Source organism: Micromys minutus (assembly GCF_963924665.1).
Source record: "Micromys minutus genome assembly, chromosome: 1".
NCBI classification, from domain to species: domain Eukaryota; kingdom Metazoa; phylum Chordata; class Mammalia; order Rodentia; family Muridae; genus Micromys; species Micromys minutus.
The window spans coordinates 60,988,713-61,001,853 of NC_137969.1; the positions used below are offsets into that span (position 1 = coordinate 60,988,713).

The 13,141-nt window shown below is 47.6% G+C and overlaps 1 protein-coding gene across 1 annotated transcript in view; it reads right to left on the reverse strand.

The window, feature by feature from the left end:
• Nucleotides 1-207: 207 nt before the first annotated feature.
• The window catches only part of CAPN8 (calpain 8), a gene marked incomplete at both ends in the record, with an annotated part of 60,623 nt that continues 47,689 nt past the window's right edge, over nt 208-13,141 (reverse strand). Inside the window, 8 exons of the mRNA XM_080936791.1 lie at nt 208-231; nt 2,601-2,659; nt 3,892-4,008; nt 4,545-4,623; nt 5,011-5,079; nt 8,580-8,644; nt 10,030-10,087; nt 12,240-12,308. Of these exons, the coding sequence (XP_080792917.1) occupies nt 208-231; nt 2,601-2,659; nt 3,892-4,008; nt 4,545-4,623; nt 5,011-5,079; nt 8,580-8,644; nt 10,030-10,087; nt 12,240-12,308 (540 nt within the window). The remainder of the gene's footprint in view (nt 232-2,600; nt 2,660-3,891; nt 4,009-4,544; nt 4,624-5,010; nt 5,080-8,579; nt 8,645-10,029; nt 10,088-12,239; nt 12,309-13,141) is intronic.

Genomic DNA, 13,141 nt, shown 5'->3' on the forward strand with positions numbered 1-13,141 from the left:
GCCCTTTTGCTTTCCTTCTGCTGGGCCCTGGGATCAGCTCGGTGCTGCTGAGAGATCTGGGGTGCCCCAGCCTGCTGTTGGGAAAGGGCAGTGTCTCAAGAACAATTGGCTGAACAGTCAGTCAGTAAATGCCACTTGAGGATACATGTTCCTAAGATTGCAGAGACAAGCGAGAGGCAGGGAAGCTGTCGGTGTCCAAACAGTGGGTCAGACCAGCACACAGCACAGCCACTGCAAAAGAAGAGACAAACTTAAGCGCATAGCTTCTTGGGAATATGTGGCCTTTGGCACAGATGCCCTCTTGCCTCATAGATGACCTCCTGTCACAGCTCCATCCTGTGTCGAGCGAGTGTCTGGCTCACAGGAAGCCCTTGACAAAGTCACTAGCTCCCAACTCAGAGCGCTATAGAAAATGCAACTTAGAAAAGACTGTACCCAAAGGGGCCTCCAAAACTAGGTGTGTCAAGGGGTAGAGTGGGCCTTGTCTATCCACAAGTCACACGGCCATGAGTTAACCAAGGGCAGATTAAAGGTCTCCAGAAAAAGAATTACATGTGTTGAATATAAGCAGGTTTCTTTCCTTGTCATTTCCTCCCTACACAATACAGTGAGACAGCTCTTTTTTCCAACCTCGGCATCACTGTAGTAGGTCAGGTGTTATGCTTATTACATTAGGCATCATCAAAGTCTAGAGAGGATTTAGCGTGTGCAGGAGGATATATATAGGTCCTATGCAAAGAGTATGCCATTTTATACAAAGGTCTGATGCATCGAGGTTCTGTCCATAAAGAACAATTATGTTCATATACATATATCATTACATTTATATTCCTGTATACTTATGTCTTTATATTTTTACATATGTGAATATATTCCTAAATTCATATACATAGTTTATATCTATATATGCATTCTATATATATGTGTATATATTCCTGCATTTATATCTGTATTTCATATATGTGCATATATGTTCTTATATGTTGTATATATACTCTGCATGTACGCTTCATTTCATGTCCTATAATATTTCTCAGGAATTCACAGATATGTTTCAAAAAAAGCTTCCTTTTGATCATAGAAAGTAATCAAAAGCATTTCCATTAGCAAGAAGAATAAAAAGCAGTTGGACTCAGAATCTTTCAGAAGGGTAAATAACCCAGTCCCCTAGCAGGGCAGAGACGGTCACACTCAGTCCTCTCACTCCACTGCCTCAGAAACCTTGATCCATGTCTATGCTTCCTGTTCCCCTAACCCCTCCCTAGCAGCTGGCAACAGACCCTGTTACCCAGGGTGCACCTCTGACAGACCCTGTTACCCAAGGTGTGCCCCTGACAGACCCTGTTACCCAGGGTGCACCTCTGACAGACCCTGTTACCCAGATTGTGCCCCTGACAGACTCTGTTACCCAGGGTGTGCCCCTGACAGACCCTGTTACCCAGGGTGTGCCCCTGACAGACTCTGTTACCCAGGGTGTGCCCCTGACAGACCCTGTTACCCAGGGTGCACCTCTGACAGACCCTGTTACCCAAGGTGTGCCCCTGACAGACCCTGTTACCCAGGGTGCGCCCCTGACAGACCCTGTTACCCAGATTGTGCCCCTGACAGACTCTGTTACCCAGGGTGTGCCCCTGACAGACCCTGTTACCCAGGGTGTGCCCCTGACAGACTCTGTTACCCAAGGTGTGCCCCTGACAGACCCTGTTACCCAGATTGTACCCCTGACAGACCCTGTTACCCAGATTGTGCCCCTGACAGACCCTGTTACCCAGAGTGCACCCCTGACAGACCCTGTTACCCAGATTGTGCCCCTGACAGACCCTGTTACCCAGGGTGTGCCCCTGACAGACCCTGTTACCCATATTGTGCCCCTGACAGACCCTGTTACCCATATTGTGCCCCTGACAGACCCTGTTACCCAGGGTGCGCCCCTGACAGACTCTGTTACCCAGGGTGTGCCCCTGACAGACCCTGTTACCCAGGGTGTGCCCCTGACAGACTCTGTTACCCAGGGTGTGCCCCTGACAGACCCTGTTACCCAGGGTGTGCCCCTGACAGACCCTGTTACCCAGGGTGTGCCCCTGACAGGCACTGACTGTCACTTTCTGCATTAAGTACGATGTGACTTATGCACAATAAGCATACTCATTTATTTTGTACCTTCATTCTTCCTCATTGGAGATTCCGTTTTGGCTTCCCATACCCCCCTATGTGCTAATTCAGAAGTCCCAGACTTCAGGCATTTTAAATTGTATCTACCCCTCCCATGGGACACAAATGCACATTATAAGTCCATCCCAATTAACAAGAGTTTGCATCTTGGAAATGATTTTCAATAGAGCTAACTATAGCTTTACATTTAAGATAAAGGAATGAAAGATGTAAGAGGAGGACACTTGATTCAATTATTCAATTGATTGAGACGTTTGACTAACTTCTTAAAAGACTATTCATTCCTTCTCCCTGTGTTGACCACAGAACACTCAGGGAACTTCCTGGGAGTAAGCTGGTTGGTGGAGAAAAACCCAGCAGAGCACCTGTTCTGCTCAGGGATTTCAAAGTCTGTCTACGAGAAGTCCCTCGGACCTTGGGTCATTTACCTCAGCTAGGGAGAGCTGGACAGTGCCATTCTGGTCCTTATCCAGAAGTCTGAACAGTTCTGAAACACCAGAGAAGGAAAAAAATTAGGCATGTCTGTTCCTGGAGTTTGGGATATCAGAGAGCTGCCTCTGACCAGACCAGGCTATAACCCTCTACCCTTCTCTTTCCCTACATCCCCTGCTCTGCCCATCTAGTCTAACCCTGGAGACCAGCAGTCAGGGTAAATTCTGGTGGGAGCAGATGTCTTCTAGACTGAATGGAAATCCTAACCCTAACCCCAGCTGCAGCCCCAACCCCAATCCAAATCCTAAGCCTAACAATAACCCCAACCCCAACCCTAACCCTAACTCCAACCCCAATCCTAACTCTAACATCAACTTCAATCCCAACCCTAACTCTAACCCCAACCCCCAACCCTAAACTTAACCCTAACCCCAACCCCAAACCTAACCTCAACCCCAACCCCAACCCCAATCCCAACCCTAAACCTAACCCTAACCCCAACCCCGACTCTAAACCTAACTCTAACCTCAACCCAACCCCAACCCTAACCCCAACCACAACCCCAACCCAAACCCTAATCTCAACCCCAACCCCAATCCTAACCCTAATCCCAACCCCAACCATAACTCCAATCCTAACCATAGCCATAACCCCAATCCCAACTCCAGCCCCAACCCCAATCCTAACATTTCAGCAGAGATGCCCCTCTGGTTCCTCATCTTCAGAAACTCAGTCAAGAAACTTGTGGTTTCTTTGGTGAATGGGTTGAGGATGGTCCAGTCCCTCTGCTCTGTCTCTAGCCAACAGATATTTTACCTCTAAGACTTTCTACCTTGGACTCACCCTGTGTGGGGAAGGTCCCCTCCCTTAAGAAGATATCCCACTGATTAGAAGATAACAGCATCCCAACACATACTCCCTCCTAGAGAGCCTTCTCTCTTCCTAGAAGGTGGCACAGCCTCTCAAACACTTGTGGTGATATACAAATGAATCAACACAAGAAGCTCATAACATGGGACCCTTGAGAGACTCAGCACCTTAGTCTATTGACTTTGCATAGTTCAGTAATCAGGATAGCAGAGGTCCACGTCTCTAAGGAGAGACAGCCTCAGCCCTTAGGTATGACCAGCTCAGACATCTAAAGTGTCTAACCTCACATCCTCCTGAGTATCAGCTATACAAATCTCATTGATACTTTTAGTCCCCAGGCTCCAAAGGCTCCTGGCCTACCCCCCACAATGCTCTGTGTCTCTGAAGAAAAGAAGGGGGTCATGAAAACAGGCTTACTGAACAGGGTCTCCAGGCGGATCATACAAGCCACAAAGCCATCAAAGTCGATGCCAAGCTTGCTGCATGCATACCGCATGGCAATGGTCTGCTGCACCTGGTTGTTGAGGGTGAAACCTGATGGCCAAGGGAGACCGTGTCATTCATGGATGGCACAAAGGTCTTTGCATTTATCCTGGTAGACTTCAAGGGGATGACACCACAGGGGCCCTCAATGATTATGTGGAATCTGTAAACCAGGACTTCTCTGCTTCTCCCAGGGAATCTCAGGAGATGCTCGGCCAACAAGTCCCTCCACTTTTAGAGAAGTTTCATCAGCCTCTTCCCTAGTCCAACACCAGCCCAGCCCTGGGGCAGTCATAGCTACATCCCCATAGTATGTAAGAAAAGGTGATGGGGTTTGTATCAGTAGGCCCTGCAGAGTCCCGCACCCTGACACTGCTATCACTGCCTCAGCAACAGGCAGAATGCAGAGCCCTGAGCATCCTTCCTCTCCGAACAGGATGGATCTTCAGCAAGACTTTGTTGTCACGCTGGCATCCAGTGTAAGAAAGCTCTGGAAAAGACCCTTAGCCCCTACCATCACAAGAACATGTGCTATTTCCATTGAACACATCTGGGACCTACGACCTCTTCTACAGGACAGTCCTCACCTGCTTTTTTGAGAGCTGTCCTCATCTCATGGGCATCAATGGTCCCTACATGGTTGTGGTCCATTTCTTGGTAGATCTCCTAAAGCCATAGAAAATTCCACATGAAAACAACATAGCCCCACTATTGACAGTTTCCTCCCAATCTACTCCTCTCTTTTGAGGTCAAGGATGCCACTAAAGAGAGGTTGTATTGCTGCCTCCAAAGAAATTCTGGAACAAATAGAAATAGGGCCAATGTTTGTGTTGTGCTTTTTCTTATGCATGAGGCTTTCATTATAAAGGTTGGCATCTGTGCTTCTTGATGCCTTTGACTCCTGGATCTTTTCTGAACAGTGTACTTAGATTTGGATGGTTTTGACCAGAGTCTAAAATCTAGAACACCCCAGGAATGAGTATTATAGAGGGTCAGAGGAAGGAAAGGGGATGGGACCCAGAGAGATGCCCTTCTCTCCCCAGAGGTAGTTACCAGATATGTCCGAATCTTCAGCCAAAGAGTCCTGAACTCCTCAGGTCGCAGGCTTCCTGTCCCATCGCTCTATGTTTATTAAAGATCAATATGAATAAGCTCTGAGTCATTAGTGAGTTTCTCTCTCTTGTGAGCCTGCACCAGTGCCTTGAACTCTTAGCAAACCTTCCATGTTTGCAGCAAGCCACACAATGGGGTGATGGTGAGAAGCAAACTAAAATTAAGATTAAAAGGTTCAGTACTCACTACAGAGGCTAGGTGCAGAGGTAGGAACAAAGAACCACATTGTCCTAAAGCCTCCTACAACAGCACTGATTGGCCTCACACCCTCACCATTCTGGGTGACAGCAGCTGCAGCCATGTGTAAATTCCAGACTCAGATTTTTGAGATTGATGCAACTGCTCATTCAAATAATAATAGTGTTGTCAGAATGTCAACAACAACAACAGCACCCCACCCCTGCAGAAAAAAACCCAAAAATTAACCAAACAAAAAACCTCAGGTATTCCAAATACAAGGTCTTCTCAAAGGCTCTAATAAAACCAAGAGAGACATATGGTAGGGGAGGCCATGTGGAACTTTTTCTATCTGACTTCTTTTCCTTCTATGAGTACTTACTGAGCATTGAGCTACACAGGCCTTTGATCGTACATTGTCCTTACCCTCAAAGATTTCAGCCTCTTTTCTCACCAACCACAAATCCATAAACACCACTGTGTTGCAGAACAGAAACTACTCCCCGTGCACGTTGGATACTCAAATGGAAGTCCCCTTTGCACCCAAGAGTGTAGAGCTTTCTGCTCCTGTCTAGAACTGCGGTCACTGCCAAAGGTAAAGGTTCAGTCCCCAGCACTGCACACTTGGGGAGGTGGTGAAACTTTGACGAGATACGCCTACTAGGACACCATGGGTCATTGGACCCCGAAAAGAATGTTGGACCTTGCCCAGCCTTTTCCTCTTTTTCTTCTTCTCTTTACCTTCCTACCCTATGCCCCTCTCCCTAAACAGCCAAAATAATGATCCCAAATAAACCTTTCTGGTACTACTTCATCCTCTAGGGTATTCTGTTGAGATGACAAGAGACTGGCTAGCATCCTCGGCCTTTCAGAGCATATCAGGCTGTATCACTGATTAGTGCTGAATGCTGACCAGACAGCTCACTCCCTTACTACAACACAGACAACCAGTGTCCACAGAGTGCTAGGATCAGGGGGATGCCACCCTGAGTGTCTGTCTATGCCTCCATCAATTTTCATCTCCACAATGGCTGCATGAACTAGACATTCTTACCCTGTTCTCTAGGAAAAGACCCTGACAGCCCAAGCATTTAGTGACTTCTCTAAATTTATATACCTGATAAACCTATATATCCGATATTGAGTCAGGGTCTCCAGCACTGAAATTTAATCAATGGCACTTTAAATTACATGGGTCAGGAAATACTGACATGCTACAATACTTGACACATCATACAAATGGTAGCACCACTTAGTGTGGGATTGACTCCACAGAGACAAACAAATGTCCACAGTGGGCAGATCTACAATATAGTGTGGCTGCCCTGGAATTGGGGGCTAGAAGAATAAAGAGTGACTACTAGTATGGGAGCAGGATTTTGGAGAGGGGTGAGAAAAGTGTTCTAAGCCATGTGGTGAAAGTCATACAACTCTAAGTCTACCAGAAGCTAGGTAATGAACTGTACATTCCGACTAGGCATATTTTTGACATACGAACTACATCTTAATAGACTTGACATTTTTCTAAATCTTCAAGGACATTCTCACTGCACAGGGAGATTTCAGCACTGCCTCATACTTGGAACAAAGGCTCCAGAAGAAAGACAGAGTCATCAAGTCAGCATCCTTTGCAGCCACAGGAGACACAGCATCACTAGGACAAATGGTGGGTAACTATGGCAAAATCTGAGTCTGAATTGAAATCAATAGAAGGCTTTGATGAGAGTGACTCCGGAACCAAGGCTCTATCCAAGGCAGAGTGAAGCAAAGTTAGTCATCTGTGACCATGGGTTGAACTGCTAACCACACACCCACGGGAAGACATGGGGCAGAAAGTTTCCAGCACTATTCAGCTAGTGGGCATTTGGAGCTCTGGGGTCACTAGACAGCACCACCTATCCATCACTGATAACTTGGGTAGAGGTTGACACACACTCCACTACCACCGCTCTCTGCACAAACCCTGCCGTGTGCAAAGGAAGGTCACATTAACTGTCCTGGAGCTGCTGAAAGGGTCCTGTAGTAAGGTTGCCAGATCTCATCATGAATAAGACCCTGAGAACTGAGGAGGATCTCCCAAGTTTGGAAGATTCACTTTGGCCCCCAGTATATAGAGAATGGTCACCTGGATATATCCCTTAAACATCACTTTTTTTTCTAACAACACCTCCGCCCTTTTCCAGGAAGAAAAGAGTACAGGCAAGGAAATGAAAAAGGAAATATATTTAGTGCTTTCATTCTGTCCTGGCAAAGCTTGAAGAAATGTTGATGAGCCAACAGTACCCTGTACCTTTTATAGACTGTCTCTGACACAGAGACCATCCTTTCTCCACCCATTTGTAATAGACTGAGCATTTGTGTCCCCCAAATCCGTGTATTAAAATCTAGTTCCAGTATGAGGATATCAGGAAACAGGACCCCAGGTAAGTAACTGGATCACAAAGGGGACCCCTTTGTGAATGCAATGGTGCTGTTACAAAAGGTAATCCCAGGGAAATCCCCTTCCACCTTGTGAAGTTACAGCCAGGAACCCGGAGACGAGCCCTCACTAGGTAAGGTCTGCACATCTTGGTGCTAGGTTTCCCAGCACCTCAAACTGTAAGAAACGTCTATTATCTATAAGCTGCACAGTTTAAGGTCTTGTATAACACTATTATGGCAAACCGTAAAGCCTGTTCTTCCATAGGGGATGAGGGTTAAATCAGATCAGAGAGAACAAGTAGGTTTTTATCTTGTAACATAATCCTAAACTATCAGTAGTGGATATCTAAGGGTTGTGCTAAGTGTCTGAAAGAAAATCTACAGTGAAAGGGGGAGCTGGAGAAAGGCTGGGGAAGGATGGAGAGTGGAATGTATTTAGCAGATGGGGACATGGGGACACACGACCTAGTGTGGAGGATGAAGAAGGAAAAAGTCTCACTTGTTATCTCCCAGTTCCATAATGTTATACTAGGACCTCAAGTATGGAATACCTTGTTGTTGTTGTTGGCGGTGGTGGTGGTGATGGTGGTGGTGATGGCGGTGGTGGTGGTGGTGATGGTGGTGGTGATGGTGATGGTGGTGGTGGTGGTGGTGGTGGTGGTGGTGGTGGTGATGGTGGTAGTGGTTTATGGATAGATTGGAGATAGTCCCAGGTGTGGTAAAGACAATCAGAAAACAGAATGGTACGTTTTTCTTTAAAATTCAAATGCAATTCCTGACATATGCTGAGTAAATGAGCTTCCTTTCTCATTTCCTCCCCTGAGCTCCCTCCTTCCTGGAAAAAGGTAGAGGAGTCTTTAAAACAGGAAAAAGAAGAAGAAAAGGAAAAAGATGTGACACTTAAAGGATACATCCAGCAGGCTGATCATTTCTCTGCAAGTGTTGATGTTGAATCCATCAAATTTCATGTCTGTTCCTAAATATTTAAAAAGAAAAGAAGGTGGGAGTTGGGAGTATTTGAAATCCTGGAAAAATAAAGAACCTAGACAGTAGGAGACCATCGGAGAGAGTACGGCTTCCATGGGAAAGGTCAGAGCATCGTGGGTAGCGTGCACAGATACCCCAGCCTCCTGGTACCCTGGGATAGAGTACTGACCAGTCCTGACATTTGGTACCCACAGATTTATGTTTGTAAGCTTTGGTTTTCTGCATCATATAATGATGCTACTTGCCACCAAAAACAGGTTGAGCATTGCAGTGAGGTAAGCAAAGCTTTGTTACCAGAATATAGGTGTAAGCCCACCCTCGGCTCCACCATACCCTCCATCTACACCCCAGCCCCTCTGGGATCTCCCCATCACTACAGGATCTACTCCTAAGAATAATTCCACTTGGCAGATATTATCATCTTCATCTTATAACCAGGGACCCTGGAGCCCAGAGAGCTTATATAGTTTGTTCGAAGCCACTGACCTGTGAGGGGACAGAGCTGGGATTTAAACACAAGCCAGCTGGCTCCCTGGTCACAACACACAGTGGCTCAATGAAGTAGCCATTGCTAACTCCCAGTCATCTCTCTGGGGCTCCAGACATCTCTGCTCTCCACCTTCACCTGCTAAAGACCCTGTAGCCCTCCCTCTCCTCTACCCTGTTCTGAGCCACAGAAGGAGCAAGAGCAGAGCAGAGTGTGGAAGGGCTCTCCTAAGCTATGGTGGAGCGCTGAGCTCTAGGACACTGATCTGGCCCCTGTCTATCTCTGGGCTAGCATGAGAGTCCATCACCCAATCAGCTGGACACATCTGGACCAAAGCAGAAGGTGACTGACTCCATGCTGGCTCCAAAAGTCACAGAGGCATGGAATGACGGTGCAATTGCCCTCTTTGGGAGATGGTTTGACACATGGGCAGTCCCCAAGACTCACAGAAGTCTGAAGCTTTGAACAATCACCTGATTCAGAAGAACAGTCAGAATCACCTTCCTACCTGTACCCCCCAAAGAAACATTGTAGGGGATCTTCAGGTAGCATTAATTTTGCAGGAAAAGTGTCACATAAGTCAAACACATCCCAGCTTCCCTTCTCTAAAGACTTACAAAAATTGCATTTGATGTTAAAATTCTTGGTCCTGCAGGGTCTGGTTGCTTACCACTGTGGGTCTCACCTCTACTGATGCCACCTCCTCCCCTGCCTCCCCTACCTGCCACTTCATTGCACAGAATAGGGATCTCTAAAGGTCAGAGGCAGCCTGACTCCCTCCTCTCTACCTGGGATATTTCTGGCCCATCTCTGGTCCTCTCTCAGCTCCACCTGGGTACCTCCTGGAAGCCCACGGACCTTCTGATAGACCTCAGGGGAGAACTCACGTTTAGAAAGCACTTCGTTCAGGACCCTCTTGAGCTGATTAGCACTGATCTCAGAATCCTAGAAAGAGTCCAAATGTGAAATGTTTCAGACCCAACAAGCCGTTTTGTGGCATCCAATTAGAGCTCCCTCCCCACTCCGGGTCCACCAGCCCTGTGGTTCTTCAAAGCATGTGATGTCTTTAGAAACTCATCTTTTCCATTTCCTCTGAGGTCCCACATCATGGAAGGGCACAGGAGGGTTAGTAGGGAAGAGGAAAGATCCGGTACAAGCTTGGGGCCTAACTCCACAGAAGGCTGCCAGCCCAGCCCCGCCTATTTTATGGGCTTGCTTGGTTGGAGAACAGAGTGTGACAAGTAGCAACAGTGGGGACTAGCACTGATGTTCCTGACACAACCTCTGTACAGCAGCATTAAATCTTTAACAAAGCTGCATCGACACTACAGTTAAGGAGCCATGACTGTAGAAACTGCCAGTCACCACACAGACACACACAGACAGACACACAGACACACACACACAGAGTCATGTATCATTGAACTATAATGGCTTGGGGTTCAAAGACACCAAGTGCTGGATTTTCCACATATGTGAGCTGCCATTCTGTGCAGGAACACATTTTAGGCTGGGCTTCAGACTCAGGGACTGAAGCAGCCCATGTGTTTGATGTGAACTCTGAGTCAGAGAGAAGATGCATGCCTTACTTCCCAGATGGGCCTCAGGCAGGGAGAGAAAAAGGGGGTGCAATAGAAGCAGTGGCCAACTGGGCTCCAGTCTGGATGCTGCCCAACACTCTGGACTTCCTATATTCCCCGGGACAGGCCCGAGCATTGGAAAAGTAAGACTAAAACCTCACAAAGCTGTATCTCTGGATGGCCTCCCCAGGGAATAGAGTGGTCTGTTTTAGTGTTGACACCAGGGACCTCTCTAAAAAGCCTCTGGGTAGAATGACTCAGCCACAAACCAGGAAAGAAACAGGATGGTCACAGTCCATACTGGACCTTGGCCGTAACCTTCATGAGGCCTTGCGACCTTGGACCAGCTCCTGAACCCTCTGTCACTCTTCCAGGGTGGATGGTGATCTGTGTGCAGTTCCTTTACCCATCACAAGAGAGAAAAGACAAGCTTGGGAAGAACTCTACCTAAAAGTCAGTGTTTCCCCTCTGATGTTTTGAATGTGCTAAATAAAACGTGCCCCTTTGGCAGCTGAGGAAACAAGCTTCTGTTGGGAAAAATACTGGTCTGAGCAACTGGGTAACGTGAACTGATGTAGTCTGTGTTTGTAGGTTTGCTTTGCTTTGTTGCAAAGGTTTCTTTTCTGGTATGATTTATGTTTGTCTATTCTTCCCCACCCCCTCCTCTGACAGAGGATTCACCTTATATTCTAGGCTGTCTTCGAACCCCCAGATCATGCACTCTTCCAGCCTCAGTCTTCCAATTACATGGGATGACAGACTGCTCTGCCAGTCTTAAGTCTAGAAAGTCTGTTGGCACTTCAATGGGGTAGGACATGATGACGAGGCAGAAAGTGTTTCCTGGGAGCTTTCTAGCACTTCATGACCCATCAAAGGTCCTCGATCGCTATGGGGCCATTGGGGACACACTGAATCTTGGGTGGGCTCAGACTTAGGACCTCTAAAAGATGGGGACAAAACAAGCCCTGGATAGATGAGCAGGGGGGGAAGAAATAAGAGACAGCCGTGAATACCCTGACCACAATCAGTCAGCCATACACACACCCAAAACAGGCCCAGATTCAAGGGGCGAGCACTACTGTTCTCTCAGGGCTGTGAGCCCAGATGTGTCTCTAATCTCCGTGCAGGTTCACTGAGTGAACTCCTGCTGCTGCTGGGTAAGTCCCCCTCAGAAGGCTATTGATTTGGAGAGGTCACAGTGCCCTAGCTTTCCACTCAGAGGGCCCCTCTGAAGGGACCAATTTACAAACTGAAAGGCTTTGGCAAGACCCAGAGATTGGCCTCTTCCATTTTCTCAAGACAGTCAACACAGGAAGAAAAGTGGCCTCTGGACAATAGTCTCTTCTCGCCCCGCCCTCCGTCCCCAAAGCACAAGAACAGCCTGCTGGCTTCAGGCAGGATGAAGACCCAGAGTCTTTGGCTTTGCCCTCCAGTGCCCCTGTAAACCCGAGGGAGTGCCGACAAACATGACCCGAGCCTTTGGCTGCCCAGCTGAGAGGCGCTCGCCCTCCACTCACCTCGTCCGCAATCTCCTCAAACAGTTTCTGGAGATGCTCATCTTCTTTGTCCATGTCCCCGGGATGTGGCTGAAAGGGAGGGTACCGAAGAGGTTAAAACCGGAATCATGGCGTGAGCTATGGAGAATCCCATTAGTGTCTATGGTGAGCCTGCGCTGGGCCAGGCTTAGGGCTAAGTGGGAACATGTGGGATTATGAAAACTGTCCCTCATAGTCTCAGGCATTTGAACTCTTGTTTCTTAGTTGGTGTGCACTGTCTGGGGAGGTTCAGGAGGTGTGACTGCGACGGAGGGGATTATGTCACTGGAGGTAGGCTTTGATGCTGAAGTCCTAATTCCCTGTGTCTTCTGCTCCCTCTGCTCTGCTGTGCCTTTAAGGATGTGAGCGCTCAGCTTCCAGCACCTGCTGCCACGCCCATTATTTGATGTCATGCCTCCCTACCATGAACGACCGTATCCTCTGTAACTGTGAGCCAAAATAAATCACCCATAAGTTGTCTTGATGGCAGTGTTTTATTTATAGCAGCAGAAAAGTAACCGCGACAGCCGGACAGTAATGAAGGAACCATGCAAAGGGCTGGCAGTCCGCCAGGGTGCTATGCCAGATCCAGAGCTCCTCCCTGAGTTCTACATCTCCAACTTCTTCTTTTAAGCCTTATGTTAATGTAACTATCTATACGAGCAGGGACGGGTATGTGCATATGAGTGAAAGTGCCCATAGAGGCCAGAGGTATTAGATACCCAGGAGTCAGAATTTCAGGCAGCTGTGAGCTACCCTGCCTGGGTGCTGGGACCCACACTTGGGTCCTCTGCAAGACAATATACACTCTCAGCTGATGAACCATCGCTCCAGGACCCTGAGCCTTGAATGTTTGGTTTCAACCCTGAATCACTTTCAGAGAA